The 15352-nt window shown below is 36.6% G+C and overlaps 1 protein-coding gene across 3 annotated transcripts in view; it reads left to right on the forward strand.

The window, feature by feature from the left end:
- The first annotated feature begins 752 nt into the window (after nucleotides 1-752).
- LOC131047897 (nucleotide pyrophosphatase/phosphodiesterase) overlaps nucleotides 753-15352 on the forward strand; it is a 139854-nt gene continuing 125254 nt past the window's right edge. Inside the window, exons 1-2 of one of the 3 annotated variants that reach the window (XM_059218367.1) lie at nucleotides 753-1220; nucleotides 1308-1526. In XM_059218367.1, coding sequence (XP_059074350.1) covers nucleotides 1314-1526 — 213 coding nt within the window. In that variant the 5' untranslated portion in view covers nucleotides 753-1220; nucleotides 1308-1313. Of the gene's footprint in view, nucleotides 1221-1298; nucleotides 1527-15352 lie in introns of all 3 variants that reach the window. The other 2 variants (XM_059218366.1, XM_057981707.2) reach the window with 2 other exon arrangements.

Raw genomic sequence — 15352 nt, forward strand, 5'->3', positions numbered from 1 at the left:
TAGCATTATTAACACCAGATCTCCAACTATCCAAAAGATTAATATTTTTTTTGGGCTTGTTCTAGGGAACTGGTTTTGAAAAACCTCCCTCAAGATACTGCAAATGGGTGAATATATTGGAGATGGCAGGCGTGCAGGAGCCTTCCAGGCGGAGGGTATTTTGTTTACCTCTTAAACCTCTTCCTGCCCTAGATTTAATTGGTAAGCCCTTTCTCTCTGCCTTCTCAAATCTCCTAGATTTCACCATCTGCCATTTTGATTTCAGTTGAGGGAGGGGAGCCCAGTTCCCCAAATTACAAGCAGATACAACATATTTCATTTGTCCAAAGAACCATTTCTGCCGCTCGATATCTGAAAATTTTTGCGGGTATATGCACAAAGCCATTTCTTATTTTTTCTCAAAATGTATATATCATATGATAGTTTTGGTTAAACATTCATATATAATTTCAATACCTATTCACTCTAAACTAAATTCTAATCCCTCAAATATAACTACACTAATTTAAAATAAAATTATATATATTTCAAAAATTCTGTCTTGATAAAAATTAAAAGATTAATGAACTCACTAAAAATCAAATCAAAATGAAATTGGTACTCTACCCCAATAGGAAAGGTTCGTTCATATTTCATATTTTTAATTTTTTTTTACCTCAAACAAAGTCACCATTTGTTTCATATTTTTCCCTAATAAATTATGTGTTACCAGGAAACGTGGATCATATCTTCCATATATTTTTCTTTAAAAAATTCAAAGAGTGACCACATGTTTCATATTTTTATCTGAAAAATTCAGAAGAGTCGGCCATATATTTCATATTTTTCTCTGCAAAATCCAGAAGAGTCGAACGTTTGTTTCAAATTTTTCTCAAAAAGATTCCGATTTCTGAAAAAATCGACCATATGTTTCATCTGTTTCTATAAAAAAATTATGAAGAGTCGACCGTATGTTTCATATGTTCCCCTAAACTACAAGGAATGGTGGTAGCAACTGCGTCTGCATCTGCATATGCATCTCCGACTGCATCTGCATGACATCGTGATGTCAATGGTGAAAATGGAAGGCAGAGATGCTGACCGGCGGTGAATAAACAAACATATAGATGAGTCGTATACGAAAACAAACAAACAAATAATAACGTAGAGAAGTAGACAAAAGATTTTGGATCGGAAACTTAAAAAACCAATCGCGTTGAACTTGAGATAATCATTGTGAGGTGAGATAATCTTTGCAAACGCTTGGAAATGAAGGATTTATGTATGGATTTGCAGCTCTAACAATTATTTGCATTTAGTGCGGACAGATACACATGGAGGGGACCTGCAAAATGGGGAAAATAATGGGGACCATACTCCTTTTCTTCTTCTTGTGCTCAGTGGCAGAGGCTAATAATCATCATAATGATGGATATGAGAGGCCCCGCAGTGATCATCCATTTTCACAAATAGCTCTCGAAAAGGCCACCATTGCACTGGACAAATCTGCTCGCATCAGCGCTACTCCCTCTCTCCTTGGTGTTCAGGTAACTCCACTGCTTTTCTTTTATTTATATGATTTGTCTGTACTCTATTGGCGGTCTTTTTTCCCGAAGTAGGTGGAAGTCACTTTCTTTTTAACATTTAAAAATAATGTCACATTTTTCCCAAAAAAAGCGGAGCAAGATAAAATAGACTGCAAAGCCCTTACTAACAGAACTAAATTCTATCTGTATTAAGACCAAAAAACCAGAGAAACAGATTGTGAACTATGAAGGCTGCTAGATGTTCTGAACTATCATGATACGGCGCAATAATTTGAGTGTCCTTAGTGCTCATCAAATGTCTTCTGCTAGCTTACCAACAGAACTGGAAAATACAGAGTTTTCTGATTTGAAACTTATACACCGCTTGCCTAAAAAACTGAAAAATAGGTCAAGGTAAGAATGTGAAGGAGCCTTATATCAGTTTTCTTTTGATGAATATTTTGGAGATAGGCTACCAGTTGAATCTACAAATACTTATCGACATCTTTTAATTCTTTGCTCCTGATGGTCTTGGTTGTCTTTTGTGGTTGAAACCTTTGACATTCACAATTGCACAGAGAGTGAAAGCCAGATTTTTAAATCATTTAATGAGGCTATGTAGAAGAATCTCTTCAAATCGTACCTAATTTTTCAAAAAAATCATCTAGCTTTCGTGAAGCATTTGTAACTGGATTTGAAGCTCACAAATCTGTTGTTCCATTCGTTTTCAATTCTCCACCAAAACCCTATATGGTGCATGAATATTTCTTTACATGCATTATAGATGCTTAGCTTTTCGCCTAATGTTTCAAGACATTGAGTTACATTCCCTGTTACCACAAAGGAATGGCAGGGTATTTCAGATGAAAACCTTGCAAAGGTGAATGCATTTCTTTGCAAACTTCGTCGCATATCCATGCTCTAGCTGATCATAGGGTTCTTTCAAGTGTGTTTTGCAACTTGTTTAATTCCTTTGTTTGTATAAAAGATTGGATAGATGTCTCCATTTGCAGGGGAGATATTGATGGTTCTCACCAGCATCTTATGTGATCCGAAATGAGAAATGGAAATTGTAAGGGCAATGACAACACGATGAGAAATAGAATATGCAGCAAACATTTTATATACATACATTTTCAAAAATTTAAATTTATTATAAATGTTTATGCCACATAAAGTAAATATGCAAGAAGTTTGTGAAATTAAAAATATAATAAAATATAAAATAAAGAATAATCTATATCATTGTGAAATAATTTTTAATTTTTTTGTTTTAAGTATCATATAATCACAAAGCTCATTTTTTGCTCCTTTCGAGCACCAAACTAGAAACAACAATGGAAGACCAAGAGTCACAACTTAGAATTTTACACAAAGTGTCCCTCATGGGAGTTGAACTTGGGTCTCCACATTGGAAACTCAATGCTTTAACCAACTAAGCTCAACCCCTTGGACACATAATTTTTAATTTTAAAAAAATTCAACAATATTTATACTTATAAATAAATAATTTTAAAAATTAATTCTAAAAACACATTATGTTTTTTATTTTTTATTTTTTATTTTTAACTTTAGCTATAATTTATAAAATTTATTTATAAAAAGAATATTCAAATCTAAGACAACTATATGAATTAATAAAAAATAAAAAATATATTGTTTTAATTATATTTTTAATTTTCAAATTATAAATTAAAAAACTAAAAACCTAACACAAAGAAAGAAGTTTGTGGAAGAAGGGAAACTTTAAAACGAATCATTCATTTAAAATATAGAATTTTGACAATGGCGAGAAATGGTAGGATAGGCTTAAAAATGGCCACTTCTAATGCAAATGACATTTTACCTATTAAAATGCGGAATGGGGTCTTGTCATTGTTTTTATGGTAACATAACTTGCATCAAAAGAATAACCTTTGATAACCCTCGATGAAGTGAGAGTGTGCTTCCACTTCTTATTATGTGATAAATTACAACACCATAATTTGCATGATAATATGATTTCTTGTGTATATTCTCCCTAGGTGGTGGAGAATAAAGGATAATAAGAAGATAAAGTTTTTTCTTTTCTTTTCCGTCTCAAGATTTGATTAGATGTTTCCATTTGAAGGAGAGCTATTTTTATGGAATCTTCACCATTTTATAATACAAAGGATGATTTCATGCTCTCCATGCTCTTACCAATGCCCCAATTAGTTAAGACTTGTGTTAGAACACCATGATTATATATGTCATCTATGTTTTCTTTAGATGTTGGAGAATGAGAAGAATCCATTATTTTAAGATGCCCTATTTGTTGACTAATTTTATATTTATATATAAATTGATTGATGAATTCTATTTTTTATGAAAAATACAACCTTCCTTTTTCTTGGATTCTCTTTGATGATTGTTGACATGTTTAACGAGAAGGTCATCAATGTGACCATCACTAAATATTGAAAAATCCAAGAGTCTTATGGTAGCATTCATGGCAGCTTAATAAACAAAGGCAAATTAGGGGAAGGGTGTGTTGTGCGAATCGCACACCCATCCCCGTCTTGGACAGGGACCCCCCAGTTTGTGCCTTTCTGTCCTTGCGAAAGAGGAAGGGGGTATGAAGGGTCAAGTGCCGCTAAAACCAAATTCGGCCTCTAGGGCCATATTGCGAACTTAAAACTCCCCAATTCTCGCAAAATCGCCTAAATGTGAAGAAAGAGTTAAGGCCTGCAATGACGTTGAAATGCCGATTTTCGCCAAGGGATACAAAGGAGATAAAGAATGCAAAGTGCCAAGGTTGACAAACTCGCCACTCACCCAAGTGCCAAAACTCGCATTGAAAAGTGAAAAGTTGGCAAAATGCCTCGAAGGGCTGAAATTCGGACCTTTTAGCCAAAATGTTAGAAAAGTGAAAAGTTGGCAAAATGCCTCGAAGGGCCGAAATTCGGACCTTTTAGCCAAAATGTTAGAAAAGTGAAAAGTTGGCAAAATGCCTCGAAGGGCCGAAATTCGGACCTTTTAGCCAAAATGTTAGAAAAGTGAAAAGTTGGCAAAATGCCTCAAAGGGCCGAAATTCGGACCTTTTAGCCAAAATGTTAGAAAAGTGAAAAGTGGGCAAAATGCCTCAAAGGGCCGAAATTACGACCTTTAAGTGAGAATGTGAAAAAGCAAAGTTGGCAAAACGTTCAAAAGGTCCAAAATTTGCAAAACACTCTAAAATCCTAAAATTGGCCATAAAGGGGTGAAAATGTGAAAGTTTTTAAAGTTTGCAAAAGTGCCCAAAATCCCGAAATTCACCATAAAGGGGTGAAAATGTTAAAGTTTTAAAAACCTTGCAATTGCTCTCAAACCCCCCGAAAATGTGAAAATAAAATAGTAAGGCGTTAACTTAAAGTTTGCGGAAGTGCCATTTAGGCCGAATTTCGAAAACGTCTAAGTATGAACTTTAAAAAAAAAAAACAAAAAACTTTTCGAACGCCCCTCTTGCCCGAAATTGCCAGGAACAACTAAATTCACGGAAGGAGTAAAAGTGTTAAAACTTGGGAAATTTTCAAATGACCCTCCAGGCGTTAAATTTTAATATTTGTTAAATTAAATTAATTAATTTTTCAAATTGATTTATTGAAATGAAATTGATCGTTCGCAGGTCGCAAGACGTCATTAGAGAACCAGGAGAAAGACCTGAAACGCAAATCGAAGAAGGATCGCAATCAAGGCCAGGCGCTGAAGACTGGAAAAGAAAAAAGATGTGGGAACGCGCTACAGGAGCGCGAGAGCAACCAAACATTGGGAACTGTGCCGCTGAACAAAGATGAAGTCCACCACCGGGACCAAAGACCAAAGAACACTTTGAATGCTGCAAGTTTATGCCTTCTCGAGAAAAAGCACACAGCTGGATTTAATTCCAGGAATTCAATTTCTAAAAAGCTGAAATTGTTTTATTGTAAAACTGCTTGTAGGTCCCACTCAGATATTTTGAAAGAAAGGGGAAACAAGTCAGTTGTGGACAGTTATGTCCAACTACTGGATAGACTCAAATTGAAGCCAAATAGTGGCAGGTAGTTGAAATTGTGGTTGAATGGATGAGTGAGAATTTAATGGGCATGGGTTAAGGCTGCTAGTTTCTGGAAGGCAGATCAGGACCCTTGGATGCAGTCCATCCTAGCCTCTGATTCAATATTGTAAAAACTATAAAAGGCAGAGGCCTTTCTTTTGTAAAGGGTTAGACAGTTAGAGATTTTTGTTAAATAGTTAGACTCTGGTGAGAGAGTTAGATTTTAAGCAGTAGCATAGAGATGCTGCATAAATTGTTGTAATAGGCAGCTGAAATCAATATATAAACATTGATTTGGTGTTTATTGTCTTGTTTTCATCTTGTTTGCATGGTTTCTTTTAGCATTTTAGATAGATCTTTCTATTTTGGGTGTGTAGGTATTTGATAGATTCAGGCTCACACCATTGAGGATATACTGATTGTGTATGGTTAATCTGAGCCTTTAATTGTGCTTAGTTCAATAGCAGGTGTCCGTCTGAGTTGTGCCAGAATTGGGTGCTTAGCCATGCGTCTCCAGTCTGAAAATCTTCCAAGTCCCTTTGAAGATTGCACCATTCTTGCAAGGTTGTGAGCTATTCTAGCCAAGCAGGGATTGGTTATGTTGAATCCGTCTATCCGCATACCAATCTTGTTAGTTTTAGGTCTCCTAAACCCTTTCCTTTTGCTCTTTATTACGTAATTTGAGAATCGTAGCAGACCAACTTGTTGCAAATTGTAAGTCCCCTTGTGCTCCCAGCAAATCACATCGACCACTGAGTAATTCCGCAGTCAAGACCTAACAATTGAAACCTTGAGGTCGTCCCCATTGATCAAAGAAACAACATTAGGGATTTCCTTATCTCAAGAGAGGATAGGATACTCTGCGAGTACATCCTATTCTGCGTTGGTCGGATGAAGTCGCAAGTTCAGCGATTTTAGACACGTCAACAGGGTGCCAACAGCTATTATAGCTGACTTAGCACAACTTAAGCTCTTAAACAGTGCATCATATTTTGACGATTTTTTTTAGTTGTTTTTGTATGTGACTTAAGTGTTTATAGCTATCGTTTTGGCTTCTAGATAGTTACGACAAACACCATAAGATTTGTTATGCACACAAGGGTCAAAAAGTGGTCAGTTGAGTTGACGTCGCATACATATTCCTTATTGCCCCAATAATTGCTGGCTTTGATCACCACAAAATTTGCACAATTGATCCAATACTTATGCCCTAATAATCATGCGTTATTGGTACCAATAAAGTTGTACAATTGGTCTAATTACTAATTTTTTATCTAGGGTATACCAATGGGCAGCTGTTGGCCCACTAGATGATCTTTTAGTGGGATTTTAATTAGGGAAATCCAATAGATGGTAATTGCAACATGAGCGGTGTGTGGACCCCTTTTCCTAGGCAAGTGAAAAAGTAGAACCTAAAATCCAAACAAAGATAAACTAGGCAAGGAAAGAAAAAAGTACAAGAAAAACATGTACTATAGCCAGCCTCTGCCTCTTGTAGTCGTGCCTCTCTTCCCTTGATCAGTAAACATAGAACTCATGCCCTCTCTTCCCTCAATCAGTGAACATAAAACTTGTGCCCTCTCTCCTTGATTAGTGGACACATAATAGGCCCAATTTATTTGATTATGTGATAATGTGGAGGGGCAGAATGAATGCTATGATAAATTGTGCATCTTACATAGTAGCACAAATTTTCCACACCAGTGCTGAACTTTACCAGTGAGCTTCCACACTAGCACCATGTCTATAAAGAGCTTCCACCATTAACAATACATTGTCTACAATGAGCTGCCAATGGATAATACTTTATTTTTTAATGTAAAAAATGTATGTGCTGAATGCCAATGGAAAAGATTGGCAAGACAAAGACAACCAGAAGTCAAAAGAAACATTCACAGGTGTGTGAAATAATAGTGAAGCTTGCAATGTGTTTTTGAATGTCGTGAGTGTTCACTTTATAGAAAAAATCCAAAAAAGTCTAATTGAGGACACTATATTAAAATACATTTGAATTAGGAAGCCCTAATCCCTTTTCTATATGAATTTTAGGGCGAAGTAGAATGATTTTTTTTAGATTTTCTTGAAGTTTGCTGAATTTCAAACTTCATAGATTAAAATTGGCAAACCCTATGACATAGTGTTGAAGTAACAATCCGCCAATGGCCATTATGCAAATCTTATCACTTCGATTACAATCATAGGGTTGTCAAAGAGTTTTTGTGGCTTGATGGAAAGGGTGCTAAGAGAAGACATACATTTTCCTAGGATAAGAGGTCTAAAATATCTTTAAGTCAAGGGAATAACATTATTTGTAAAGTGGATTCTCAATTTTTTTTTCTTAAAATGAACATTGGAAAGTAGTCATGAGACATAATACTGTTAATGTTTCTCCTAAAAAGAAAGTAGCTTGGAAGGATATTCACTTTTATGATTTGCTGTTTAGCGCTTTTTTAGTACAAACCCGGGGATTTTTTACTCATTGTTCATTGTAGAAGGTATGGGAGTAAGTGAAGTACCTAATGATTATAACTCCTATCTTTGCCTTTGTTAGTTTTTGTCAAGGCTATAGGTCTTTGTAGTGGTAACAGGCCTTTGGTTTTACTCAGAGGGTGCTCTGCAAAGTCTGGGAAGCTAAGGAGATCAAAACCTTTTCTGATATTTATTGGGTGAGTAGTTGGCTCTCTTGGAATGAAGCCAAACATAAGCACAACATTCTTGATTTATAAAGGAATTACACCATGATAATGAAGGCCTTACAAACAATTGCTAAAATAATTAGCTTAGAAATTGATACTGAAATGTAAGATGCTATTAAATGGCTTAGAGGATCCCCTTTGTTAGAAATTACCTCTAAGCAGTTGTATTATGTTGGTGCAATCTTACTCTTTTTGTTGATCTCTCAATGGTAAATGGCAGTGTTGATCTTACTCCTAGAATATTGGAAAATGGAATTGTCTGTTGCTTGGGTCTTTTTTCTTGATCCTAGGAAAGCTTCCTTTTGATGGCTTCTTTGTAACAAAATTAGCAGCAGGATTGTTTCTTGTGAAATCTGGTTTTGGCAATGGCTTATGTACTGTGTGTGATACTCCCGAATCTTTACATCCTGTTTTGATTGTCCTTTTGCTAGAGCTGTTTGGAAAAACATTCAAAATGCTGGTCCTTGTGGGAAAAGTCTTTGGTTTCTTGGGATGCTATATGGATTATGCAAAATAGAAAACACTTTTTTTTTTAAGAAAGTTCGGTTTATTTGCTCTACCAATGTGCTATAGTTTTTGTGGAAAAGAGAATATGTTGACATTTTGATGTAGTATTGGTAACAAGTTAAATGAACAACCAGTTAATGGATCCACATTATACATAATTAAAGACAAAACAAGAAGTTATTGAAGATCTATTGCCATGGTATCTCAGGATATCATTTAAAAAATGATGGTGCTCATACATATCAGGTTACACATAGATGTACAGAGACTCTTTGCAATTTGAATCCAACTAGTGATGACCTTCAACTTCAACCTACTATTCTAAAATGGTGATCTCCTCATAGATGATCTATGTACAAACACAAGCTGCTTGTTTGCTTCACCAGTTATTGATGTCAAACTCTAGTACAAACCCGTGCCAACACTTTATCTTCTGATGTATTGCATATATGTAGATTTTGGAAAACATGACCTTGTTAGCTATTATGGTTTCCAAGATAAAAAAACCTATTATCATCCTTAAGGTGGTTCCTCTTTAGGTCATGTGGCTGCTTCAACTTCCAATGCATTATTAATTTAACCAATCATCAGACATCGGTGTCATATACATTTTCTTTGTTGGTAACCTGCTATTTGTCAACCTGTCAACGGATGCATTTAGTAACTATTAATGTTGACTTCAGAACGCATGTGGTGAGAAACCAAACCATGTAGACTATAAACCAAGAATGCGAGCTTTGAAATCAATGTGAATGTGCATGGACAAAAATCACACCAAAAGTCCTTGTGAACCAATCTATAGATGCGTGTAACAAGACTTGGCCACATAACACAAACGAAAAGAGAAAAGAAAAGAATGTGTGTAACCAAAACCTTGTGCATCAAGCATATTTTTTGGTGATGCAAGATTGCATGGCCTTTAAGATGCTTTTGCATTAAATACTCTACATAATAGAAATTTGAGTTTTGTGCTCAAATTTCAATATTGCACACAAGACTAGATAGGCTAGCAAGTCAACTTACTTTAGCTTTAGAAATCCATGAATCTTCTTCTAGTCCTTTACTCTTCCAACGAATGAGCTATTCTTTGTACTTGTTCTGCTAGGTCTTCTTTGCAATGTGCATGTTCACAATCTATGCAATTTCATCTTGCTACTTTTTTGGAATGTGCATTCTCCAGTCAAATTCATCTTGCTCTTGTGCACCACTTCAAGACCATGCACGCCATAGGAATATAGATCAGAAACTTTGAATATTGGTGAGATATCCATCCCTTTCGGCAACATGATTTCATATATATTTTTTATAAATTTGTGCAAAATTGTGCAAAGGCCAATCTTCCTGGGTTTCAATTTGTTATATGTTCCACATGGGAACCTTTATTTTCTTAGATGTACCATGACTAATTTGCCTTTGATGCTTATCTATGCACAATTTATATTTGAGCAATTGTCTTCCAATTGTTTCTTGATTTGCGTATGAACTTCCTTCATGTGCTGTGCAAAGTCTTCCACTTTGGAACTTATGCGATTATCTGCTTCAATCTTCATCATGTCCATGACACCATTCGGAGATTCACCATACACCACTTGGAACAATGTCCTTCCAATACACTTGTTTAATAAATTGTTGTATCCAAATTCTGCCTGTGTCAACATAGAGTCCCATTGTGTTGGTTTATCTCTCACCAAACATCTTAAGAGATTCCAAAGAATCTACTAAACAAATTCTATTTAGCTATTTGTCTATGTATGGTATATAGAATTGTAATTCAATTACATGCCCAAGTTCTTCCACAATGTTAGAATTGTAATTCAATCACATGCCCAAGTTCTTCCACAATGTGTGTCAAACTCAAAAATGACTGGGGAACTTAGTATCTCTATTAGAAGTGATACTTTGTGGCAGCCCATGTAATTTGACTATCTCCTTGAAAAACAGATTGGATATCTTGAATGCATCATTTGACTTTTGACAACGAGTGGAACGTGCTATTTTAGAAAATTTGTCAATGACTTTGAAGATAGAATCATTTTTTTGAGTGCACAATAATCTAAGAATGAAATCCATGGCTAGTTCCTCCCCTGACTTGTTAGGTGTGTGTAATGGCTTTTACAGACCAGCATTATTGGACATTCCCTTCACAAATTGTCATGTTCTGCATCTCTCAATTAATCTTTTCACATTTTTTTGTATGAAGTATCATAGAATCACAAGGCTCATTTTTTGCTCATTTGAGCATCCACGTTACAAACTTATTACAAATACCAGCTCCTTTCGAGCAAACTTATTACAAATACTAGCTCCTTTCGAGCACCAAACTAGAAACAATAATTGGAAGACCAAGGGTCACATCTTAGAAATCCACTTTAAACAATGAGAACCAATGGAAGACCAAGAGTCACAACTTAGAATTCTACACAAAGGTGTCCCTCATGGGAGTTGAACTTGGGTCTCCACATTGAGAACTCAATGCTTTAACCAACTAAGCTCAACCCCTTGGACTTCTTTTCACATTTTTGTGCAAACTCAATCAGTAATATCTTTCATCTAGCATGGGTTGTGTCTTATTTGTGCTAAGATGTCCCCTGAGACCACTAGTGTGTAACTTAAATGAGATTCTTTTCATTGAACTACAAAATACATGACGTGACAGATTTCTGTTTCTGCACACGGCTTTTGTATTCTGCATGCATGGTATATTTTTCCACGACCCACATATCTCCTGCAACGTGTTTTTGTGGCTTTTGAGTTCCTTTGCGATGACCCGTATCTTTGCACGTGATGTCCTTGAGTTTTTTTTGTGACGCGACTGTGTTTCTTGTCGGCGCGAAAGTTTTTTGGGAGATTTTACTTGTGTGACGGGATTAAACCCGTGTTTTTTTTCAGATTCGTGTGACCTTAGAATTTTTTCAGATTCTTCTCTGGACGAAGGCTCTCTGCACGTTTTTCTTTTCTGCAAGCAGCTAGGGTTTCAAATTTTTTTCTTGGTGCTACCAATTTTTTTTGGGTTCTGCATTATTCCTGTGCCTTAGGGTTTAGATTCTCATTTTGTGTTGGGTACCTGCATTGGAATTTGTGCTAGTTTCTGCTACCTCGGGTATCGTGCCATTGTTGTTTTGCTTTTAGTGATTTCTTGAAAATCGTGAAAAATTAGCATCTTTGACAAATATTATGCTTGAAACCAGTAAGAAATTTAATGGGTGCAATTATAATACCTGGAAGCAGTGCATGATGACTATCTTTGACTATCGTTGCTTGATAGAAGTAGTTCTCGAGACCACCTCTCATCCTACAACTACTGGAAAAGACTAGGACAAATGGGATGAGTGCAATTGGGAAGCGATGGTGCACATCAAACTTTCAGTGACTGACAGTCAGCTACTCCAAGTTGCGTTTGGCAAGACATCTATTGAGATTTGGAAGCACCTGAAAAATCTTCATGAAACGTCAGATAAGAGCTGTGCATTCTGTCTCAAGAATATGCTCTTTACGATCATGATGGATGAGAAAACATCTCTTCAGAAGCATTTGACAAAGATAAAGGATATTCGTGACCAACTAGAGGCTATTGGTCGAAAAATGGAGGAAGAAGATATGGTCATGATTCCTTTGAAGAGTCTGCCAAAATCTTTATGAGCATTTCATTGAAACGCTCAACATTACTACAACAAATGTTGATTTGAAGTTTCCAGATCTTTGTAATAAGCTTCTACAACAGGATCGTTGGAAACAACAATTTGGTAGTTATGTTCAATTCATCCTCCATTGAACAAACGATCTTTGCTAAATCTTTTGCTAAGGACAAAGGGAAAGGTCAATCTTCTCAGCCAAAGGGCTCAGGTCCTTCTCAGGATATCGATAAGAAAAAGAACGTTCAGTGCAACTATTGTCACAAGTATGGTCATGTGAAGGTTGATTGTCGCAATCAATTGGCTTCTAAGCAAAAGAAGAAGGGAGGATCTCAACCCAAAGCAAATGTTGTAGAACACTCTGGTCAGAAAGAATCTGCCTTCTATGCCTTTATGGCCAAAAGAATCGTAGATCCATTGAAATATTCTGCCTAGTATATAGATTAAGGGGCTTCTCGACATTTTACTCATCGTCGGGGTTGGTTCACAAAATTTGAACCATTCTTTGATTCAGTGATCTTTGGAGGAGGAGAGGAGTATATTATTGTCGGCAAGGGCAACATACAAATTCATTCTGGAGGGAGAAATTTGATGGTTCTCTATGTATACTATGTTCCAGGCATGGTACTTAATCTTCTCTCAGTTAGCCAGATCATGAGGCATTCTCCCTAGTTGGATATTGTTTTCAGCTCACACACCTGTAGCATTGTTGATAGGGAGACTCGCACTACAGTTGCTATGGGACTTGAGGATCATGGTCTTTATAGATTGGTTGATTCAGGTGATTCTCATGAGCATGCCATGGCAGCCAAAAGTTCTAACATTAGCAATATTTGGCATCAGCTTTATGGGCGCTTGAATGTGCAATATCTCTCTCAGTTATCTCGAGAGGGTTTGGTTGCTGGTGTACTTGAGATCCAAACTCAAAATCATTGAATTTGTGGAGCTTGTCAGGCTAGGTAGCAACATCAGACACCATTCTTGGATGGTGATTCTTGGCGAGCTTCCAAGGTACTTCAATTGATTCATGTTGATGTATGTGGACCAATGAAGACTCTTGTTACTGGGTCCAGGTACTTTTTATTATTTTTTGATGATATCAGTAGAAAAATGTGGGTATATTTTCTTAAGAATAAATTAGATGTCTTCAATACATTTCAGCAAAATAAAGCTTTAGTTGAGAAAGAATTAGGTTCTCAAATTGTTACTCTAAGGTTAGATAATGGGGGGGAGTTTTGTTCGTCTAATTTGTCCACCTTTTGTGCTACACATGGCATTAAGCACCAACTTACCACACCATACACCCCTCAGTAGAATGGTTTCGTTGAGCGTCAAAATTGCACCATTACTGAAATGGCTCGTTCTATGTTGGAGCATCAAAATGTTCTTAAGAAATACTGGGCTAAAGCGGTTTATATTGCAGTCTATCTTCTCAATTGGTCACCTACATAGGCAGTTAAGAAGATGATTCCTAAAGAAGCCTGGTCATTGGAAATCCTAAGGTGGGCCATCTGAAAGTCTTTGGTTCTACTGCTCATGTATGGATTCCCAAAGCCAAGCATGCCAAGATGGAATTTAAGAGCTAGAAACTTATGTTTACTGGTTACAACGACAATCACAAGGCGTACAGGCCGATTGATGTGGAGACAAATCGTCTCATATTTAGTCGTGATGTTGTGGTTGATGAGACTTCTGGTCCTTTTCTTTCTTCTACTACTATGAGTCTTGAGGATCAGCCTATGAAGGCGTCTAATTTGGGTTTTCGTCTTCCCTTAGGGTCACCTGATGGGAGGGCTTCATAACTTTCCGACTTTGAAGATGAGGAGTCTCTAGGCATGATACTGTACCACCTGATTTTCCTCAGGATCTACATTTAGATGACTTTGTTCCAGTACTCCCTGGTGCTATTGTTTCTCCTATACCAGATGTTGGTACTTCTACTCTCTGACCTAAATGGTGGGCCAGGACTAACGAAGCTCTTCATGACGATGAGCTCATTGAGGGCAAATTAGTTCGTAGAAAGAGCAAGCAACAACACACAATCAATTTTTCTCTCATGGCCAACATCCACAACATCTATGAGCTTCATACATATTCAGAGGCTAAAGGAATTCCTAAGGGGGAGAAGGCTATGGAAGTTGAATGCCATAGTCTTTTGAAGAATAACACTTGGGTCCTTTCTGATGAATACTAAGAGGGGGGGGTAAATTAGTATGCCAAAAAATACTGTAAACAAACTTTTAAACAGTTTAGCAGATAACCGGTGCAACAGTTTCACTAATAAACCGGTTAAGATAAGTGCAAACCAAATAGCAAACAAAACATTCACCCACAAGAGCACAATCACCATAACACAAGATATTTGACGTGGAAACCCAAATGGGAAAAACCACGGTGAGTAGAAATTCACAAGTAACTATCTGTAGAATAGAAACCAGACTGATTAAGGTCATACAATGTTCTTCACCAGAATAGATCCTGTTAGGAATCTAGATCTCTGTTAGGAGATAAGTCCTGTTAAAGACTACCTTGTTAAAGGATTTCAGATCCACAGTTGTGAACCACCTTGTTAGAGGATTTACAAAGGCTTTGCTGGGCCTACCCGGTTAAGGGTTTCAGACTTGTCGAAGATATTAGTAATCAACAAGTGAATGATCTAGATAATAGCACAATATGCTTAGTTAGATCCTTGACAGCTCATTGTTAATGCATTTCAGCATTACTTCAGTCTTCAATATCTCCACACTCTATCTCTTCACACAGACCTAATCTTCTCTTCAATGATCGCACATAACCTTTTCTCTTCTATGTCTCACACTCTATCTCATACATGCAAACCCTAGACATGATGTCCTTATAAAGGAAACTGATTTCATGTCGGTCCAATAGGATTAGACTACAAGTTCCTAGGTTCAGTGTATCTAGACACATTTGGTAACACGACACAGAATCACCGCCAAAGTGTCGGTGGATGATAAC

This window comes from Cryptomeria japonica, chromosome 3 (assembly GCF_030272615.1).
Source record: "Cryptomeria japonica chromosome 3, Sugi_1.0, whole genome shotgun sequence".
Taxonomy (NCBI): Eukaryota; Viridiplantae; Streptophyta; class Pinopsida; order Cupressales; family Cupressaceae; genus Cryptomeria; species Cryptomeria japonica.